The sequence below is a fragment of the Hevea brasiliensis genome, chromosome 3 (genome assembly GCF_030052815.1).
Source record: "Hevea brasiliensis isolate MT/VB/25A 57/8 chromosome 3, ASM3005281v1, whole genome shotgun sequence".
NCBI classification, from domain to species: domain Eukaryota; kingdom Viridiplantae; phylum Streptophyta; class Magnoliopsida; order Malpighiales; family Euphorbiaceae; genus Hevea; species Hevea brasiliensis.
In genome coordinates this window covers 7,518,849-7,542,489 of record NC_079495.1, presented here as the reverse complement: position 1 = coordinate 7,542,489, position 23,641 = coordinate 7,518,849, and the positions used below count along the sequence as shown (strand labels likewise).

General features: G+C 34.7%; 2 protein-coding genes across 2 annotated transcripts; one reads left to right on the top strand and one right to left on the bottom strand.

Moving 5' to 3' along the window:
- Positions 1-1,786: 1,786 nt before the first annotated feature.
- Positions 1,787-2,624, top strand: LOC110647300 (11 kDa late embryogenesis abundant protein). The gene is made up of 2 exons (XM_021801063.2): positions 1,787-1,950; positions 2,049-2,624. The coding sequence occupies exons 1-2, from the start codon at positions 1,864-1,866 to the stop codon at positions 2,433-2,435; spliced, it is 474 nt and encodes a 157-aa protein (XP_021656755.2). The 5' UTR covers positions 1,787-1,863; the 3' UTR covers positions 2,436-2,624.
- Positions 2,625-3,007: 383 nt separating this feature from the next.
- LOC110647299 (zinc finger CCCH domain-containing protein 14) lies at positions 3,008-6,781 on the bottom strand. The gene is made up of 3 exons (XM_021801062.2): positions 6,426-6,781; positions 5,109-5,169; positions 3,008-4,085 (listed from the first exon to the last, which is right to left on the bottom strand). The coding sequence occupies exons 1-3, from the start codon at positions 6,499-6,501 to the stop codon at positions 3,326-3,328; spliced, it is 897 nt and encodes a 298-aa protein (XP_021656754.2). The 5' UTR covers positions 6,502-6,781; the 3' UTR covers positions 3,008-3,325.
- Between the last annotated feature and the right edge of the window lie 16,860 nt (positions 6,782-23,641).

The following is a 23,641-nucleotide window of genomic DNA, read 5'->3' as shown; positions in this document are numbered from 1 at the left end:
CCCTGCATGCATGTTGCCAACTAGCCATTAGAGCAGAGCAGCAAGTATTGAGTCGGTTCGATTGCCAGACTATTTGCTTGCCTCATTTGCTATGAAGAACGTGTTAATTGGGTAGGCCTAATGAGTCGCTGTTCTTGGAGCGGAATATCCTATGGAATGGACATCAACAGAGATTCTGAGGATCAAAGACAAAGATCATGTAATTTTACCAGTTGTGTGTCAACCCAACCCCATTTTGATCCTTTTCTTTTACTTGTTCTTTTCGTTGGTTCAATCATTTGGTACCACAATCAAACAGCAGCCATCCAAAGAAAACTTGACAATTTAAAGAACTACGATATCCACAGCTATCACTCTAGAGCTGATCATTTCCAAACCATCTCTGAACAACTCCAAAAACTCGATGCCACCCTGAAGGAGCTAACGCAGAAGATTTCTGGGTTGCAAATAGACTCCAAGGTTAAGATAGAATTCCCTCATTTCTCAGGAATTGGCCCAGCAGAATGGCTTAATCGAGTTGCTCAGTTTTTTAAGTACAATGGAACTCCGGAAGAAGAAGGAGTGACTTTAGCTTCGTTTTATCTCGAAGGGGAAGCCAACCAGTGGCTTCAATGGCTGCAACAGACTTCCAAGCGAGATGGGTCGGACATTACATGGGAGTTTTTTAAGAAAGAACTGGTTTCTAGGTTTGGACCAGCTGAAGACGAAGATTTCAATGAAGCATTGTCTCGAGTGAAGCAAAGTGGAAGTCTACGAGATTACCGAAGGGAAATTGAGCGATTGAGCAATAGAGTGGTGGATTGGCCGGACAAGGAGTTGAATTGGACCATTATGGGTGGACTGAAAGAGGAAATATCAGGGGAGATAAAGATGTCCAACCCCAGAACACTTCGCGAGACAATTGATTTGGCGAGAACCAGAGATGAACTACTATCGCGGCAAAGCAGTTCCTCCAACTCCGGCTACATCAGTCAAAATTAATAGCCTCCATATTCAGACACCACCCATATCCATGCAACCATGCATGTATGTGTTAATGGAAACGCGATTGAAAGACATTTCAGTGTAGATTCTTTCTTGAAGTATCTGTCCTGTAATGTAACAAAGTTCAAATCTTTATAAAAATTTATCTGTCTTGTTAATCAAGTATCGTTAATGTTATAATAACTGTTGTTTGCTTTGGCATACTTTCCCCTTTTATTCTTTGAAATGGTAAGTTAACACTTCTTTTTCAGTTTAAAAATATAATTGGTACAATTATTAAACAAAGCCCAAAAGATTTTATATTTATCGAGAAGAGCAAGAGAAAGGGAAGGTTGAAGAGCTGCAATTCAGCTTTGAAATTGTTATAAAATAATGAAATAATTTATTATAGACTTAAGATGTCATATTTTGATCCATACAATCAAAATAATCATCTATTTCGATTCAACACAGCATTTAGTAATATTAAATAAAAATATTTAAAGGGTTTTCATGAACAAAATTCATCTTTCATTCTTGATCAGAATAAGATGGAATATGATAAATCTTCAACCAAGAATGAGCAAATTCTTCGGGGACGGGAGACTCAAGGAAACTGCAGAAAAGGATCAAATTGACATGTTTAGCAACTGCAGGCTTCAATTCGCCACACACGCCTCTAAGAACTCGCCATGTAGAAAATCTTAATCCACGTGTCAGAACATGCGGGTGAAGAGTACTCACTGAAACCCACGTGTCCTCCTGCAGTTTATACGTGTGAGCACCACAGAAGCTCTTCTGTGTCTATATAATGAAGAAAACAGTTGAGCAATGCATCGACAAGTCGAGTATAATTATTGAAGCGTTTGATTATAGAAGAAGAAGAAGAAGAGATCGAAAATGCAGTCCATGAAGGAAACCGCGGCCAACGCTGCAGCCTCTGCTAAGGCTGGCATGGAGAAATCCAAAGCAACCGTCCAAGAGAAGGTTTCCTCTTTTCTTTAAGTTTATATGAGTATGGTGTAGTTTAGTAAAGGAGTAGCTTTTTCATTTTACGTGAAAACTCTGAAATGGGTGCATTGCAGGTGGAGAAGATGTCAGCACATGATCCAATGCAGAAGGAAATGGCAACCCAAAAGAAGGAACAGAGGAAGGCAGAGGCAGAATTGAACAAACAGGAGGCGCGTGAGCATAACGCTGCAGCAAAGCAGGTAGCCAAGGCTGGTGGCCATGCAAACTACACAACAGGCACGCCTGGTGCTGCTTATGGCACCGAACCTCATGCCTATTCCCACACCCATTCGCCTGCAAGTGGGACGCCTGGTTATCCCATGGGGACCCAGCAAATGTCGGCCATGCCTGGACAAGGCACAGGGCAGCCCTACGGTGGGCAAGTGGATCCCATGGGTGTAGAGAGGACTCATCCAACTGGGTTGCCTGGCGACACCACCGGCCACAACCCTCGTGCGTAGATGGCAGTAGGGCACAGCTGTTGGTGGCATTTATGCATGGGTCATTTTGTTGTTTTAATTACTTGTTCTTTTTTTCCTGTTTTTGGTTTGGCGTGCGCAATGCCTGAAGTGAACGAACTGTGGCTGTAATTTTTTTCACTTTCCCTTTTTTGTTCTAGCAGTCGAATAAAAAATCTTGTTTTCCTTTAATTATGTCTAGAAAATTTAATTTCAAACAAATCCAAATTTACTAACTAAATTTCAATTATATCTAAATTTTCAAAAACCGAGTATCAGAACTAAAAACTCTTGATTTGATCAAAACATCGGACTTCAGAATCTCCAGGAACATTGTCCTCGCCTAATATCAATCACCACCAACTAAACTTTGATCATGCCAAGTCTCCTCCCGAAGACACAGTTGCTCAAACAAGCGAGTGGTTTCTAACAAAAGAATCGAGTCCCCTTATATGTTCAACTACTTCTATCATACAGCGAGGAACCTCTTCTCACCATAACCTCTGTTTATCGTTTGCAGGTTCTCCATGGCTAATATCCAAGAGATCACTCAAAAAAGCTGCATCCAACGAGTGTTATGCAATCAAGAAAAGTTCTAATTGCATGATTCTTGCGACTTGGATAATATCTTCTCAAGGCACACAAAACCGTGTCTAACATAAACAAACTGACAAAGCACAACACTAATAAATTCGGAAGGAATGAAGAAAAGGGTCACTAGAGCTATGATGGATCTAATAAAATAAAAAATAAGCCCAAAAACTAAGTTATCACAGTTTCATCACTGTCACTTGGTAGCATTGCACAGCCAGCACTTTAACCAGAGCTCCCATTAATACAAAGATTGCACAACAGCAAGTGCAATGAACCATTTACGAAACTGATTGGCCTCATCACACGCCTGACTTGCGCAATTCAGCGGCCCCATGAGCAAAGTGGCATCTTTGACCAAAGCTGCAAGATCCTTTGCTAAAATTTTCACATATCTTGGTTTTATAGTTGCTTCCTGGATGGGCATGGCCGCCCCCGGGCACTCCAGTAGTTTTCGCTGAGGCATTTGCAGAACTAACACTGGCAATTAGCTCCGAAACCATGGCACTAGCTTGCTTAATCTGTTCAAATGATCCCTCAAATTCGATGTTCCTGAGATTAGGATCCGTTTCATGTTCCCTGATGGATAACTTGGCTCCTGTTTGGCGACAGATCTGCTTGGAATTCACACCACCTTTACCAATGATGGCTCCAGCAAGGGAAGCTTCCACACTGATTTTTGCAGTGGCTGAGGCACCAAAACTAGCAGCAAGTCCAGGTGAAGGGGGTTCCATCCGACCACCCATACGCCCTGGAATAGTTCCAATGGCACGAGCATCCTCATGCGATGAAGCAATGGGCTTGCCAACAAGTTCCCACTCACCATGTGCAAAATGGCATTTGTCACCAAACTTGCAACCTTCAGCAGAATTATATTTGTTGCACAAGCGGCTCTTAACTGCAGTTGGAGCAGAACCATTAGGAACCACCGACGGGACAGCCAGGTTTCTAGAAACTGGAGTGACAGCTGGCCCCAGATTCATCATCTGGGCCACAGCATTGTAGCCGCCTGGAACATAGTGCAAAAAATGGCAGCTCTCACCAAATGGACAGCCAGCAGTACTGAAATCCAAAGCAAAACAGACTACATCAGTTTTCACAAATCAATCCACCAAATATAAGAACATTGTAGGAACTAAAAGAAATAAGGCCTACAACTGTTACCAAGACTTGGTCATAAGACAGATTGAAATGCTTCCTAAGCAATGATTCTAATATCAATCAAACTCAAACAGCCAACCCACCAAGACATTATCAAGATGTCATGCAGTTAATGAAAGCACAGTACCAACGCAGAATAGATAACCTCCTACAAAAAATGAATGGTGACTAATACACTAGATTGGGAATAGAGCCAAAGCCATTTTAAATCAACATTCATTTACATCCCAATCTCTGTAATAGTGATAAGATTACAAATTGAAAGGCCTTTGTTATAAATTAGAATATCACACAGCACCAGCTGTAACAGTGTGAAAAATAATTATAGATCTTATGAGGTGATGATTCTTACCATGTTAACAAAAAAATAAATTATTGGCTGCATACGTAACTGCATGCAATTCATCAACCTTTCATAGATTACCTTGTTTATGAGTAAACTTACTGGTAGAAGGTTGGGTTCAATAGCAAAAACAGTCCACTGCTATTCATCTTACTTTGATAGGTTTTTAATTTATGACTTACCAACAGAAATTTGTGTTCAATAGCGGTAACAGGACACTTAACACCGAGAAAATTACCTTTCAACATTATCTTCATCAGATTAGTGGAAGAAAACTGTGGGCATTATTGTGCCATGAGAACCATATAAATCAATTTGAAATATATATACAATGACCCCTCCTCAAGCAAATGGTTATCTTTTGTACTCCATAACTAAACAATGTATCTGTTAAATTCCATTAGTTAAGTTGATTTGACGAAGCACAATTATGAAAATGTACCTGTATAGCAGCTATAAATATCCACTTCATTAGAGCATTACAGAATCTTATCTTGTAAAAATAGTAAATTAAATTCTTGCAACAGCTTATAAACATTAAAAAATGCGACTCAAATACTTAGGTGAGAAAAGATTTGAACCTGAAAAACTTGGTGCATGGCTTCGATTTGCTTCCTACACCAGTTGATAAGGAGTCCATTTCTGTTACAAGACATTAATTACTTATTCTTAGTTAAAATTTCTCCAGGTTTTTAATCTATCTTACTCTAGGATATCCCAAGTCATCAGAATTTTAATTCCAGTCAAGGTACGTATAAATAATGACTGAAGCTTTGATAATAGAGTTCCATAAATATGCAAGGGGTTACAGTTTATGGTAAATAGATATCCATTGACAATTAAATTCTAATGTCTGTCTTGTCGCTAGATAGCATCCACTAATGTTTTTAACTCCCAAATTTTGATTCTGACAACAATTTTACAGCCTTGTGTGAATATTCCAACAATTTTACACCCTTGTGTGAATATTCCAACAATTTTCCTCCAAGATTCTCAGAAGTAAAAATTGATTTGGGTGACACCATAAAGGTGGTTTCTGATTATCACATACCATGCACATGCATATTCTCTGAGAGGGAGAGGATCAAGCAGGCAAGTAAACCAAACACTAGTTAGTGTAAAACCAGCCTTGAGCCAAAACACCAGTTACTTTTTTGGCAAGCAAAAAGGAAATAGAGACTATATGAAATTGGCACCAAAGGACGTCTATCTGTATAACTAAAAGACACTGAAAGAGCCAAGCACCACAGACTCTGAGCTCGCTATGGAAAGGAAAAAGAATGAACTCACAACAAAACTCTATAGGCCAACAACTACCAAATATTGCTGGCAGTCACAGGTTTATGCTTTAAAGAAATCATATTTTTCCAGTGTACTCCAAATTCCTAGGTGTTATGCCCAACTGAAAGACAATGATTTTCTCAAAATTGTTTTCAACTAAAAAAAAATTTAGACAGGCAAATTTCAACCACCCAACTAGTTACAAAGATCTGCGGAAGGATAATATCGCAATGGGTATATTTTCATCTGTAGTCCATATTGTCATTAAATATCCTTCAATCTTCAATCCATTATTCTGCTGATTTCAGAACTTCTTCTAGCCAAATATTTCAAATGCATGCATCATAAACTAAAAAGACTACTCCAGCCTTCTTACGATTCACAGCTTACAGTAAAACTATACTCAAAATCATATAGAGACAACCTCAAGCCTAATTAAATATCAATATGAGGGAACCTTGCTTAAACTTTAAGCAGTAATAAGGGAGAAACCCATCCATTCTAGGTCTAGCACATTAATCCCATAGTTATTGGTTCAATCTTATTACATATAAACCAGAGAGGATGCAAATCAAAAGAAAAAAGTTTAAGTAGGTACAGAAAAGAAAAGAACTGACCATGCTTAGATTTCTTGAGTCCCCCATTCGCATTGAAGCCAGCTTCAGGCCTCCCTCTCTTTCTTACATCCATCATCGATTTACTGTTAGTACCACAGATCCAGAACGAAGGAACAAACACAAGAGCCGACACCCAGACTCAAAAAAACCAAATCAAAGAATAATTGAAGTAACCCAGGGATTGAAAACAGTAGAGGAAAAACCCTAACCCTGAAATTGAGAAGATATAATTAACAGAAGCAAAAACCCTAACCCTAGAAAAGGGTTTTTGGAATGGAGAGAAGAAGTGATACTGTGATAGGGCTCGAAAATTTTAGAGCCTGGAAAAGTAGACGTGAGATGATAAATTATTAATAGATTTTTTTATATGTAATAAAATAATCAACCTATAAATATTCCTATATATTTAATATAATTTCTATTTTAATTTCTAGATACTTATTTAATAATATAATATTATTAAAAATAAATATAAAACTAAGTTAATATAATTTCTATTTTTATTAAAAAGGCATAACATTGATTTTATCTAAATTATCATTATTATATATAATATTTATAATTATATTTTTTATTATTTAATTTAATTTTATAATTTATATAAATTTAAAATTCTTATTAATTTATATTTAAATTCCACTTAATTAAATTTTTATTATAATACAATTCAAAATAAAATTTTATAAAAATACATTATGATTTATATTATTTATAAAAATATGAAGGTTTTTTATTTATATAAATTATTTTTTTAATGAATTTTATTATATTTCAATCTCTATCTTATAATTATTTATGTAAAAAATATTTTAATATAATTATATTTAAATTTATGTAAATAAATAAGGAAGTAAATTAATTTTTACAAGCTAAATATATGAATTTTTTTATTAATACTTTTAAATTTTTTTTAATTTAATTTCTTCTAAGTTAATTACAAAAATATTTCATATAAAATAAATTTATACATTTTTAATTATAGATATAATTCTAAATTCTTAATGTAATAACCCAAGAAAAAAAAAAGGAAGTGACAGCCACTGTCAGCTGCTACTACAGCCAATAATAAAAAAAAAAACCTCTCTCTCTCTCTTTCTCCTTCTCCTTCTCCCTCACTTTCTTCCTCTCCCTCCCATCACTTTCTTTTCCCTCCCTTCCTTTTTGCAGCTATCGATGACCACCACCCACCACCACTGCTGGCAAGGATTTCCCCACCACCCCACGACATCGGCACACCACCAGCTGGCCGGAGAAGCACAAAAAAGCGGCGGTAAGTACTGGAGGAGAGAGAAAAATGAGCACGTAGGGCAGCCAACTTCCAGGCGAGATTTCGACTTCATCCAACATCCGATTGAGGCAATTCAGGTGGCGTTGGAAAGCTTATTCCGAGAGCTTTCTTTTAATACCCATTTTGTAACATTTAGTGGTCAGATGAGTGAGATATGGAGGAGAGAAGTTTCAGATTTTTCAAGCTTTGGGGTCAGATCTAGGACGATCCGACCGTTGGATTGACAATCCGAGACCACCTATGGACTGAGGAAGAGAAGAGGAACATTATGGTATAATCAGATCCGACAGATGTCGCAGGCGATCGACTACCGGCCACCGTGCGAAGTGGTTCCAGTGGTGGCTCTTGCGAGCTTTGGGGATGATTCAACTTCCAGAAGCTTCCTCATAAATTTTTAAAATTTTTGAGATATAGATAAGCTTTGGGTAAGATTATTTTCATCATTTCTCAGTCTATAGTGCTTAAATACAGTGTTTCTTAAATATGAAAAATTAGAAAAAATTCTAAGAAAAATATATGATGAAAGTAAAATTATTTGGAGATATTCTATGGTGTTTGTTGAATTTTTGAGTGATTGTAGAATATTTTTGAAAATTATAAATGAATTTTAGTTAGATTTTTAGCATATGAGCATATAAGATTATCTGGAATTATGATATTTAAATTTTATATGATTGGTTGAAGCTTGAAAATAGAGGTTTAAATATGTAAATATTGAATTGGGTTGAATTAAGAATATATTAGCTGTTGGAAACTTATAGAATTGAGTAATATTCTTGAATAAAATATTCATGGGTGATTAGAAAATTACAATTCCTTTTGCGATAGCTTTATAACTTTATTAAGGACCGCAAAGCAAAATTTTAGAATTTTTAGAGCTTATTTGAGTGGATTTTTACAAAATGTCCATTATAGGGACTAAAATATAATTTTTCAAGTTTATGACTATTGTCTGATTTGGAGGGCCCAGGAGGGGCCATATGATGTTCATGAGATGTGATTGTGAAAATTGAGATTTAGAAGTATTATTTGAATCTTTTTGCAGGTTGGGTAGATCCTAGGTATAGGGAAAACTCTGCCCAATTTTCGGTATAAATTAGAATGTGTTTGCCTCTTTAAATTTATTTTTATCTGAATTAGCACTAATAAATTCATAATAAAATTATGTAAGTGATCAGGGTCAACCATCTTCCTTCACCCAACCTCTACAGTAGTATTTGGTATACTGTAAGTAAAATATTAATTTTAATTATAATTTTAATATTATTATATGTTCAAGCATGTCCATGTATCACTTATAAATATATATATATATATATATATATATATATATGTAGTTAAATACTAAGCATGTTTTATATTGCATTCTTAATTGATGAAGTGTCATGGATGTTGTTTTATGGTAATTTGGAGTAGTGTGCGTGTGTTGGCGTGCTTGTGATGTGTGGTATTGGATATGGACAGGACGGGTAGACGCGGTTGGAGCTTGACTCACTGGGACCTGATCCTTTTATGGATAAGTCGGGGTAGGCACAACTCGAGATGATCTCACTGGCCCTCGCATTTGGTTTATTAAGCGAAAGTCTGGCTTGAGAGACACTCGCTAGCAGAGGTTGGATTAAAAGAGTTGTATAGGGGATCAGCTCCCGTATATGTACTGTTTGAATATTATATGGGTGCGTGAGTGTTCCAAATTTACCTTTTTGCTGTTATGATGTGATTTGTATGAAAACTATGAAGGTGTTACATTCCACTCTTTAGGATGTATTAACTTTAGATAGCTATAGAAATTGTACTTAAAATTGATTTTTGCTCTCTTAGTCGAATGCTCACTCCTGTTCACCCTATTTTTTCAGGCTACAGGAGGAGACTTTTTTTCAGAATAACCTGCTTCTTTCCTCGCAGGTTATCAATAATTACTTAATTGTATTATTATTCTCTAAATTTATAATTTAACACTTCACATGTACTAGCAGTAGCATTAATCTTGTCAGAGACTGTATGAATTTAAGTTTTTGTATTAATAAATGAATTTTTTTTTTATGATTTTTAAATAGTTTGTAAATGATGTAATAGGGTTGAGCTGGGCTCCCTCTAATTAGAGTTTCTGATAATTATTGGATTAAGTTGGCCCGAAATAAAATTATAATAGTTTAATTTAAATTATTTTATATGCATGTTGGGCCTAAATTGTGGGCTTGGTCATGGGTTTGGGAACAGTAAGGCTTTCTACAGGCCTCGGAGGCTTTATGCCGGCCCAGGTCCTAGTGCCGATCCGGCTAATGGAATCAGGTCGTGACACTTAATTTCTACATTAATATATAAATAATTCTAATTAAAATTGAATTTATAAATCCTATGTACATACTACCACATTCATTGACAAGTTATATATATATATATATATATTTATATATAAAACAGCCGAAAAATATTATAAAAAAAATTTGTATTCGCTAATTTATAAAAAATATTTAATTAGTATATAATATATAATAAAATTATAAAAATATAAAATTTTTAAATAGTTGATAATTACATACAAAGTATATAAAATAAATTATATATATGAGAAAATAAATAAATATATTACTTAAAAATTGATAATTAACTTAATATGTTAGATTAGAGTTTAATTATAAAATTATTGTAATTAATCGAGTGATTGAAATTTATAATATTGATTTTTTTTATTTTAAAATGATATATTATGAAAAGTTTAAAAAATATTAATGTATGTACATATAAAAAAAATATAATAATTTTTTATTCTTTTAATACTATAATCTTATTCTTTTAAATATAGAATTTTTATTTATAAATTTATATTTACATATAAACTTAAATTGATATTTTGATTTAAAAATAGTCTTATTTTCATATAAATATAAGCATTACATCATTTAATAAAATTTTTATTTATTTGGATTCAATAATTTTATTTATTGTAATTTGACTTTATTTTTAGAAAAATAATTATAAAAAATTTAATTTAAAAACATATTATAAGTTAGTTTGACAAAGTGTTTTATTGTAAATCAAATAATTATCTATACGTTTTTTAATATAATCATTCTAATTAAAAATAATAGTATACTAATGTTAGGTTTTTTATTTTGTTAGCATTAATTTTTTATTTTTTATATAAAAAGAAAATTTTAATTATTAATTTATTATTTATAAATAATTTATTAGTATTAATATTTTTATCAGTCTTATTTTTAAAACTTTTTTTCATATCATAAGAAAATATAAAACTATGTACAATATTATATATCAAATAAAAATCAATAATATTGATACTTATTGATATGAGTGTCCATAAATAATTTTATCAAATAAAATTAAAAAATCTAATAAAAAAACTAAAAATTCAACATTATATGAAATTATATTAAATTGAATTTATTTTACTATTATATGTATAAACTCTTATATGGTATTTGAAAAAGTTTAAATTTTTCACGCTAATTATATATATATATATATATATATATATATATATATATATATATATTATAAAAAATTATAAAATGCTAAAAACTAAATAGTCTTGATAAATTCATATATTTTATTATTGAAGAAATTTGATAAAAAAATATGTAAACTAATAAAATAATAAATAATTAAATTTATATATTTATAAAACCTTTACTTATAAAATTATATTATAATATTAAAATTTTAATAATAAATTTCACTAAAATAATTTCTTATTTGATTGATACACTTTCATTTTCATTAATTTTATATAAAAATAATAAATACACATGCAACATATATGTCATAAAAAATAAAAATTATTATATTATAAACTTGTATAAAATAAGGAATTATTCATAGGTAATTATAAATTTAGGATTAATTTGTAAAAATATAAGAATTTATTCATAAATAATTATAATATTAAGGAATAATTTGTAAAAATATGCGAATTTATTCAAAAACAATTATAGTATTTAGAGATAATTTGTAAAAACATACAACTTATTTGAAAGTCATTATAATATTTAGGGATTAATTTATGAAAATGGGGGTATGAATAGGCTAAGAACTAAATTATTATTTAGTCTTTGTGTTATAGCATAATTAACATTTGATCTCATTTTCAGAATTCCTTTTTTTAGTGTTTCACTGTTGATTTCATCTATCAGTCAGTCCTTCTTTCTATTCTCAACTGTTAGCATGGCGTGAAAAGTAAAAAATACCATTTGCTTATCAACTTTCCATTTACCCTTCCCCATCTCTCTTCCCCTCCCCATTCTATATCCCTTATAAAAAATACTCTCTCCTTCCCTCAATTTATACCCTATTTAGCAACAGCTTTTAAGACAGTGTTTAATATTCTGATTAGAGTCAAAATACTATTTTGACATAGTGTTTATACTAACTTTTAGGGATTGAGGATGTAGTTCTTAAAAAGTTATCTCTCCTAACTTTTAGGGTAAAAATAACATTTTGATTAAGGTTAACAAGATTTTATCACTATTTTTACACTTAATAGCTAATCTAACAGCTATTTTTACTGAACATTTCTACTTTAATAGTTATATAAACAGCTAATCACTAACAGTTAACAGCTGACAGTTACTAAAATAACTAACAGCTATTAGAACAACTAATATTGTCGAGCAAAACTCTAATTATTGCACCTCAATCCAACCACACTGTAACACCCCTAATTTTTAAATTAATTATTTTATGGGTAGCTATTAATATTTTATTTTATTTAAATTTTGAGAAATTATTTGAAATTTTTCAAATTTTTGACATCAAGTTCGATTTTTTAAAAATATAAAAATTTGATGATTTTTAAAAATTTATTTAAAGATCATGTGGTAAAACTAAAAATATATTTAGACTCAACAAATTTTTATGAGTTTTTATAATTTTTTTGGAATTTTTGGGCCTCGTTTTCGGTCTCAAGGCAGAGTAAAAATTCAATTTCGGGTTTCCTGAATAGAACCGGCCGAATCGAACCAAATCGGGTCGGACCGACTGAATCGAACCGGCCCTTTTCTTTTCTCTCCTCTTCTTCCTTGCGCTTCTGACACCCTCTCTTCTCTCTTTGTTTTTTCTCGGACCGACCGAATCGAACCGGTTCTTTTCTTTTCTCTCCTCTTCTTCCTTGCGCTCCCGACACCCTCTCTTCTCTCTTTGTTTTCTCTCTCCTCCCTCCTTCCCTCGCCGGTTAGCCACCACCCCAGCCTTTTTCGGTCGCCAGCGCACCTCCAGGACGCCTCCCCGCAGCCGCGCAACTCTTCATTTTCCCAGGCAGATTCCGACTGATCAGTCACCGATTGGACCGAGTCTTATCCTAAAACACATCTACACCTCGAGAGCTTTCCATAGACACCAAGAACATTAAAATCCATCAAGCGGTTTGTCTAATTTTTGCTCGGGAAGTTTTAGCCCATTTTGATTTTTGAGCTGAATTTCTCAAAAACCGTAAACCCCACCAAAAATCCAAGAGTATTAGAGTGCTCCACTCGACGAGAGCTTCGCGGCAATACCCATTTCAAATTTTTTCAACACCGTTTTTTGTTAGGTCCCTCAAAAATTCGCAGTATTTTTTCGAGCATTAAATGAGTTTAGAAAATTTCATAAAAATTATATACTAACCCCGATATTGTGGGCTTCGTGTAGGTACCTTCAATTCATAGAAATTCAATAGTTGCTTGGGTCTGCAATTCCGGGCCCGGCAGGCAGGCTACCGAAAAAGTTTTAGAATTTAGTCGAAATTATAGACTACCCCACCTTTTTCAGACGTTCTGAACGCGTCCCCAAGGTCGGAATCGGCACAGGTAAACCCAAACCTTACTTTTTCTTAATTATCTAGTGCCTGATTTTGATTAAAAATCTATAAAATATTTGTGGTAGGTTAGAAAATTATAATTCCTTTTGCATTAGCTTAATAATAAGGACCGCGGGGTAAAGTTTTAGAATTTTTAGAGCTCATTTGGACAGTTTTTGCAAAAGAATTAATTGTAGGGACTAAATTGTAATTTTTTAAATTATGGTTGTTGACTGTTTGGATGGGCCCAGGAGGGCCCATGTGATGTGATTGAGTTGTGGATGTGTGACTTGTGGATATAGTGCATTTTGAGCCCTTTTGCAGGTTGGGTGGGTCCTAGGTATAGGGGAGACTTTGTCGGATTTTCAGCATGACTTAGGGCGTCTTTGGTCCTTTCTAAACTTGTATTGAGACAAATATATTAAATAATTATAATGAAATTATCCGGTGAGCTGGGACAGCCTTCCTCCTCCGCCCAGCTGCCACAGTAACCTCGGTTCAAGTCTGTGAGTAAAATATTAATTTTAATTATAATTTTAATATTATTATATGTTCAAGCATGCCTATGCATCACTTATAAATATGTATCTAAGTAGTTAAACACTAGGCATGTTTTATATTGCATTCTTAATTGATGAAGTGCCGTGGATGTTGTTTATGGTAATTTGGAGCAGTGTGCGTGCATTGGCGTGCGTATGGTGTGCGGTATTGGATATGGATAGGACGGGTAGACGCGGCTTGAGAGAAACTCGCTGGGACTCGATCCCTTATGGATAAGTCGAGGTAGGCACGGCTCGAGATGATCTCGCTGGCCCCCGCATTTGGTTTATCAAGCGAAAGTTTGGCTTGAGAGACACTCGCTGGCAGAGGTTAGATTAAGAGAGCTGTTTAGGGGATCAGCTCCCATATATGTATTGTTTGAACATTATTGGATGTGTGAGTGCTCCAAATTGCCCTTTTGCTGTTATAATGTGATTTGTATGAAAATTTTGATGGTGTTGCATTCCACTCCTTAGGATGCATTAGCTCTAGGTAGCTATAGAAATTGTAGTTAAAATTGGTATTTTACTCTCTAAGTCAAATGCTCACTCCTGTTTACCTTATTTTTCCAGGCTACAGGAGGATTACTTGTTGTGACTAACCTGCTCCTCTTCTTCGCAGGTCAATTAGTAATATCTAATGTATTTTATACAATTTAGCCAAAATTTTATACTCCGCATGTGTTAGGAGTATTTCAATCAATTTGGAACTGTAATATAATATTATGTTGAATTTGTAAGAACATTAAATGCATGTATGTATGAGTGTGATTGGATTGGATGAGGGAGCTGAGCTCCCATGTGATTTATGACACGATGAGTATGTGGAGGGTGAGTTGAGCTCCCCAAAGTGTTATATATTGTGTTTACAGGTCTGATGAGTCAAAAACTCCCCGTTGTATAGTCTATATTATGGTCGGACTCTGTCTAGTTGAATTCTTGAAATTAAGCTTAAAATGGGCCTTAGGATTGGGTTAAGGAATAGTTAGGCTTACTACGGGCCTCGGGGGCTTTAGGCTAGTCCAGGTCCTAGTGCTGATTCGGCCCATAGGTTGGGTCATGATAAATATGGTATCAGAGCTTAGACTCCAGATTCATAGGAAGTATATGTCTAAAGTTTTGGGAAGAGTCTAATAGGAGTCACATGCAGAGAATAGGGTCCACATTCGTCCTTGCATTGTCATCCTTGCTTCTAGTTTTTACTTTATATAATTGTTTGTAAATATGAGTTTATAGAGCTATGTAATATGCCATTTTGAATTTTTGTGGGCTAATACTGTTGAATTTTAGGAAAATGTGTAGATGTAGAAGAGCTGCCACTGCACCAAAATGGGATGTGCCAAACGAGGTGTCGGCATAAGATGAGGTGCCTACTCCGAGTAGGCGGGGCAGGAGACCTAGAGCTGCTCAAGTAGAAGAGCAGCCGCCACCAGTACAGGAATAATCTTTTGTGGCCCAGGGTCCTATGGACCCAATGGCAACTACCCTAGCCGGATTGCAGAGAACCATCGATATGATGGCACAATATATGGTCCACCCTCCACAACAGTAGCAGCCCACCGCACCAAGAGGGGAACCTTACAAACAGATAATTAATTTTAAGAAGTTGGTGCCTGGTATCTATGATATGACTGATGATGCTTATCGATTTTTGGACTCCTGCAAACAGGCAGGAGTGGAGCTGCAGTTGACTGATAGGAGATTGGTAGAGCGTGTATAGCATGTATTGGGGCCAGTGCTAAGGCAATGGATGACAGACTACATACTATCTCGCATTGAGGGATTGTCTTGGACTCAGTTTGTGGAATTGTTAGTCAATAGGTTTGTGCCAAAAAGCTTTAGAGACCAAAAGCAGTGGGCTTTTGAGGCCTTAAGGCAGAATGGCAGATCCGTAGATGAATACGCTACAGAATTTTTAAAACTGAGTAGGTATGCCCCCATAGCAGTGGCTACAGAAAATATAAAGGTAAAGAGGTTCCTAAAGGGGCTGGACAGGAGATATGCAAACCTGGCCATGATGTCTGATCAGTTTTTCAATGTGCTAGTTGATCAAGCTCGACAGATTGAAATTAGCTATATAGGAAATGACAGCGGAAAGGCAAAGAAGAATAGAGCAGAGGGTTCTTCAAGTGTTCCCCACATGAGTACCACGGATAGTGGAGGCCAAAGTCATTACAGAGGAAGAAGTAAAAACAACAAGAAGGGTGGTTTTAAACACAGATCTCGAGGATCTGCACTGTGCGGATCCAAAGCGGTGGTCACGATTCAGTTACAGTTCTGGGTGTCGTACCTTACCCTTCTGTAAGGTATAACATAATCCCATAGTGTATTTAATGAATTACCGACTTTATCTACTGATAACCCATTAAATACACTACAAGAGATTTTAAAACTAATTTTTGCCCTTCTTGAAGGTGGCGAGCATTTTTGGTAGGAATTAAAAAACTTTTAACTGAAGTTTAAAAACTAAGTAAAATGTTTGACAAATTCTATTTCCTGCAATTTTTGTAAAAATTTCGACAGAGTGCTGGCTGTAATTGAGAAAAACAAAAAATTTTGACATGTAGAAAATACTTCCAAATAGTTCACTTCATCAAATCTCAACCACCAATAACTCAATTCAACACAAATCAACTCAATCTCCAACACAAATCAACTCAATCTCCACAATTCATAGTATTTCCAAAACAATTAAATAAACCCATTCACATGGAATTTAAAATATTTAATTTACATTCATAATTTAATTTACAGACATAAAATCTCAAAAATAATATTATTACACATTGACTTTATAATTGCTCAGTCTACATTAATACATATGACACTAAGCTATTTATATCAGAATAATTATAAGGGTATAAATAAATACCCATACAAAAATCTCGGTGTAGTTCTCGACTAATCAGCAGCTCACTCTGCTGCTTTTTCCTTTCCTCTATCTGCGACAGTAAAAGAAGCTATCGCTGAGTATAATTTACTCAGTGGTGTACAATAAAGATTTAAAATGCTTAATATAAACATACATTGACAAATCACAATTCAAATCTTTCACAATTTGCAAAGCTCATTATAACACAAATTGGTCAAAACAATTTAATAAACACAGTGTTGCCAATCCATACACAACTCAAGTCATGACACAAAATTTTCGATCAATGCCGTGTTGTACACCACGAAAAAGTGATCTACAACCTCACTAATCGAAATCAATGAGGGAGGTGGCTAGCTAGCTAATGAGTACTCATCCGATCTCGACCTCAACTGGGAAGCCAGAGGGGGAGGGAAATAATCGATCTCAACCCCATAAATGGAGGAGGAATAATAAGGCACTGTCATGCTAAGTGTGAATCCGAAATCAATTTAAAAAAATTTATTCAAATAATTCATGAGAAATCTGATCAATTTCCAAAGTCATATTTGCAGTCACAAAGTGGCAACACAATTCATAATCACACAAAAATTTCATAAAACATAGCAAATCAATCTTCAATAAGAAAATGATTAAATAGATTTATTGTGCACAAAGCCTCTAGGCCTTGACTCAATGTTTCTTATCCTTTTCCAAGTCTTTTTTAACTAAAATATGCAAATTACAGTGTTTTAGTATCATAACTCATAATAATTCCAACAATTTATTACATATTTATTTAATTGTATCCCTATATAGGCTTGAAATGGTATTCTCTAAACTTTGCATTTCGGGGTTACTATTTATGGTACTATTCAAGTCAAAATGTTGACTTTCTCATGCTTAATAGGTATGTGAATTCCAATTATACCCACATACCACATTTTGAGTGCCTAATTTGTTGGCCTTGGTTGCCATTTCAATTTCTAGTTCTCCTAAGAGAATTTTCAATTTTTTAGTTTTAGTCCCATGTTTTTCACTATTTCATTGGTCTAGTTACTGTGGAAATTTGGCTAAATGTCCTTCATAAAAGTTGTTCCTTATTGTCTTAGCTTTAATTCCCTTTTTGAATCACTCCATTTGGAGTTTTGTAGCCCAAAATATGGTCATTTTTCTAAGGCTAGCCAGATTAGTTCAAACCCAGAATTCTGGGCACTTTCTTGGTTCTGGTAGTTTTTATGTGCTGACTGCAGCTCACTTTTTGGATGAGTTATGGCTAGAATTTGGGTTTATATTTTTCATAAAAGCTATGTCTCAGCTTTCCATCGGTATAAAACTTAGGTCATTTGGACCTTCCTACCCCAAGTTATAACCATTTGAATAAGTACTGTTCATATGGTCAGTTTTGTACAGTGGCAGTGTGCAGTACCCGGATTTGACCTAATTGTTCACTATCTTAATGTCATTTTCTGTGTATGGTTTCTATAAGAAAATTGTGGCATTATGTGTCTACTTTCATATCCAATTGACCTCATACCAATTGGGGTGGCAGAATTACAGTTTTGGTCCCTAAAAGGGACCTAGGTCAAACTGCCCAAAAGTGCACCCTTACCAATCTAAATTGCATTGCAATTCTCATCACTCCAACACAACTCAATTGGCCTCAATTGACCATTTCAAGCCTCAATTAGGTCTAATTGCATCAATTACCAATTTTCCACCAATTTTTCCCCCAAATTCATAGGCTCAAGAACCCTAATTCCCCATTTAACTCAATTCATAAAATCAAAGGTTATAATTTATATTTATACACTCATTCAAGCATTCTAACATGTTTAATTCCCTTAAAACTCCATGAACCTCAATATTCCCATATTGGCTGAATTCTCTACGGGCTACTTATAGCCATGAATTTTTCATGTTTTCATGAAATTCTCACTTGTTCAACCTTAAATCTACACTTACAAACCAATTAAATTAAGAGAGAGAACTTACCTCTTGTGAGACTTTTGAATCTTCAATTTCTTCCCCCAATTTCTTCACTTTCTTTTTCCCAATCTTCCAATTTAGAGTTAATTAGAGGTTTTCTATAAAGTTTGGGTAGGATTTATGGAGTGAAGCTAGGTTTTAAAAGCTTGAAATTGTTTGGTTATGGAGGACTTTTGAGAGAAACCCAAGAGAGAGAGGGACGGCATATGTGTGGGAACAAGGAGATGATTATTTGTCTTCTTTTTAATTTGTTTTTATCCCTCTTTAATTAACTTAAAATAATTTAATTAATTAATAATTCCTTTATTGCATCATATTTACATAGTAAGTGATGTCATAATTCTTATTTTTCTTTCCTTTTCTTTTTCCTTTCTTTTTCTATACTTCTTTAATTTAATTCCATATTTCAAAATTTTCATTTCTTAGATTTTATTGGACAGTTAGGTCATAAGTCACCTCTAGATGTGAATTGACCAATTTGCTCCTCGCCGGTCTGATCCGGTTTGCAAATAATTCAATATTTCTTTTGGAACCCTAACCTAATTATTTAACCTACTTATCAACTCTTTTCTATTCTCTTTTCTACTAGCTTCGCCATAGTCCTTAGGACTGCGGTGTCACAATTTCCCATTCAAAATTAGGATTAGAACTGACCTCGCAGTCACTTCTTGGTAAGGTCACCCATCGCTGTGACCTCTGGCTCATTTAACCTTTTATGCTTTGTTTTTCTTATTTCTACTTGACCTTCTGGTAATTACTATTTATTCTTGTTCAGGGCTTTTCTAAGTGACTTAAACTTAGTTCTAATTCTCTTAATTGTTTGGATCGATACCGGTCACTGGAACAGTGAAATATACCAGGCTATGCATACAGGGGTGTTACAATCCCCCGACCCCCCCCCCCCTAAAATAAATTTTGTCTTAAAATTTTATCTGGTATCAGTCTCTGAACAGCTGTGAGTACTATATTCTCATGTACTCTTCACGTTCCCAAGTAGCTTCCTGGCCTAAATAATGGTTCCACAGCACTTTTACCAGTGGTATCTGCTTGTTTCTCAACTGCTTCACCTCATATGCCAGAATCTCAATGGGTTCTTCCTCATATGTGAGGTCTGGATTCACCTCAATCTCTTCTACTGGTAGTACATGAGATGGGTTTGATCTATACCTCCTCAACATGAACACATGAAAGACATTATGTATCTTCTCCAACTCTAGAGGTAGTGCCAATCGGTATGCCAAAGGACCTACTCTTTCCAGAATCTCATATGGTCTAATGAAACGAGGACTCAGTTTTCCCTTTCTGCCAAATTTCATAATTTTCTTCCAAGGGGAAACCTTGAGGAATACTTTATCACCACTGCATATTCAATATCCCTCCTTTTCAAATCAATTTAGGACTTCTGACGGTCTGATGTAGCCTTGAGTCGATCTCTGATCAATCTGATCTTTTCCTCTGTCTGCTGAATAATTTTTGGCCCAATCATTTTTCTTTCACCTACTTTATCCCAACATAGGGGAGTTCTGCACTTTCTGCCATACAAAGCTTCATATGGAGGCATCCCAATGCTTGATTAATAGCTGTTGTTGTAAGCAAACTCAATCAGAGGTAAGTGTGTGTCCCAACTACCTTCAAACTCAATTACACAAGCTCGTAGCATATCCTCCAATATCTGAATTACCCTATCAGATTGGCCATCTGTCTGTGGGTGGAATGTTGTGTTGAAGTTCAATATAGTTCCTAGGGCTCTCTAAAGACTACCCTAGAATCTATAAATGAACCTAGGATCTCTGTTGGACACAATCGATACTGGCACTCTATGCAGCCTTACAATCCCATCAATATATAGTTTGGCCAATTTTTCTAAGCTATAGTCCATCCAAACTGGCAGAAAATGAGCAGACTTGGTCAATCTGTCAATAATGACCCATATTGCATCATGGCTCTTCTGTGTCCTCGGAAGTTCCATCACAAAATCCATGGTTATTCGTTCCCATTTCCACTCAAGTACTGGCAATGAATGTAGTAAACCAGTTGGGACTTGATGTTCTGCCTTCACTTGCTGACAAGTTAGGCATTTAGAGACAAAATCAGCTACATCCCTTTTCATACTCATCCACCAGTAATGCACCTTTAATCCTCTGTACATTTTAGTGCCACCAGGGTGCATAGCAAAAGGAGACTCATGTACTTCCCTCATAATGATTTGTCTCAAGTCAACATCATTAGGAACGCACATTCTGTCCTGGTGTAGCAATAGACCATCATCTCTCACTGAGAACTCAGATTTCTTGCCCTGTCTATAACACCCTCATTGTAACAATTTCGTACATTCTACTGTTCCGGTGACTGGTGTTGGTCCGGACAGCTAAAACGTCTGAAAAAAATATTTAGACTAGAGTGAGGAGTCATAAATAACTCAAATAATAATAAAAAAAATTTAAAAAAAATTTTAGAAATAAAATACAACCAAGTTAAATGAGCCGGTGCCCTAGCGATGGGTAACTCAGTGGGAAGTTGCGGTCATCGCAGTTAGAAGCCCTAAACCTGGGAGAAAATTCATAAAATAATTTTTGGGACTCCAGAGAAGAGTCATTGATGTTTCTATGGCATTAGAATGCCAAGAAAAGGTCTAGAAAAATTTTTTGATCGGTATAGACGATTTTGGCTCAATAAGCCAAACGGAGGGCATTTTGGTCATTTCGTCTTCGGAGATGATTTTTGACCGACTTGTCCAATTAAGTAAATAATTATTATGACATAAAATATGAATAAATATTGCTACAAATAAAATTGAAATTGAGTAGAAAAAAAAAAGAAAAGAAAATGAATTAAAATTATAATTTTGACCTCATGCTTATGTCATTCAAATACTTCCACCCAATCACATTGTGACATATGTCTTTAAACCACTTAAAATGAGTAAATGGGCAGAAATTAAAGAAAAAAAAAAACATATTCTTCTTTCTTTCTTCTTCTTTCCGAGACTCCCTTTCTCCCATCCACCATTTTTCTTTTCTTTAGCTCAATTTCCCTTAGGTTTTCATCATAAAAACCCTAAGTTCCAACACTAAAAATTGTCCTAGAGTCTTGCTAAGGCGATTGGTTGCCAAGAAAATGAAGAAAATTTTGAAGTTAGCTAAGGGAAAATTCTGCTCACAAAGTTAGTGCCATATCTCTTCCTTTTCTCTTTAAAATTGATGTTAGGAGTATGAAATGAGTTAGAAAATTTAAAGAATTAAAAGAATATGTTGAGGAATTGAAAGCCATAAATTTTGGCAGCCATGAGGAACCTTGGGGAAATTATGATTTTGATAGAATTAAATTTGATTAGTAATGTTCTTGATGAGTTGTATATGGTAGAAGTTTAATTATAAGGTCTTATGCATGAATTGAGGTATTGGAAATTAGGATTTTGAGTTATATTAGGATTTGGCCATATTGATGGTGAATGGAAGTTCTAATGGTCAATTAGTGACCATTTGGCTAAGTATAATGAGGAATTGAAATAAATTGTAGCTTGGGATTTGAGGTTGGGTGTGCTGCCTTGAGTGCCCTGTAGGTCTGGATGTGAGTCCAGCATGTTTGGGTAGCTATAACTTGGGTTGTGCAGGTTCAATTGGTGCAAGGCCAATTGGACATGAAATTAGACACATAATTGCACAACTTTGATAGAGGAACCTTATCCAGAAACTAAACTTAGGATGCCCTAAAAATTGACCAAATCTAGGTAGCACCAATTCTGCCTGGGCAAAATGACCAAATGAACAGTGTTCATTCATTTGGTCATAACTCAGTATAGAAAGGTCCAATTGATCTGAAATTTATATCAATGGAAAGCTTAGACAATTTAGAATAACTTTCATATAGAACACAAACTCAAATTCTGGACTCAACTAAATGAAATTGCTAGCCAAAGTTGAACTACCAAATCTGGCAGAACCAAAATTGCCCAGAAATTCTGAGTAAAGGCAATCCGACCAGTTATGATGAAATAGCCATAACTTGAGCTAAAAAAATCCAAATGGGGTGATTCAAAAAGTGAAATGTAACTAGACACAATAAAGAACAACTTTGATTAAGAACACTTGGCCAAATTCTCACTGTAGAATAGCCTAATGGAATAGTGAACTCTTGTACCCAAAACTGAAATTTTTGATTTATTTTTCATTGGTTAGAAGTATGGATTGACAACTAATGCCAACACTTTTGGGAACCAAAATATGGTAAATCTATGTGATTAAAACTCATGTAACTATTATATATGAGAAAGTCAATATTTTGACTTAAATGACTAAATGAATAGTAACCTTACATGTTAAGTACAAATATTCAAGAAATAACTTTGTAATATACCCTAGTAAGCCTAATGTGATTGGTTTGGATAGGTTGGCATGCTAATAGGGTTCTGATAGCAGTACTGCGTATGGCTTCATGCTATTCTGTGATATGATAGCCGATGGCTATACTGATTATGATGTTATACTTGGCTTTATGCCTTATTACTTTTATGGATTATTAGCCATTCTGTTTGCACACCAGGAGATACATTGTGACCGATGGTGTGACGGCCCGAGGTACTTGGTACCCAGTGCTAGTTTACCCGTTTATCCAGTCCGATCAATTTGTATAGGTTACTTGGGCATGGAAAAGTATAAATGTAATTGAATTGATTATTAAAGGAAGTAAGGAAATTAAATATCAAGATAAAGAACAAGAATAATTACAATAAAAAAGAGGTTCAAAATTAGCAAT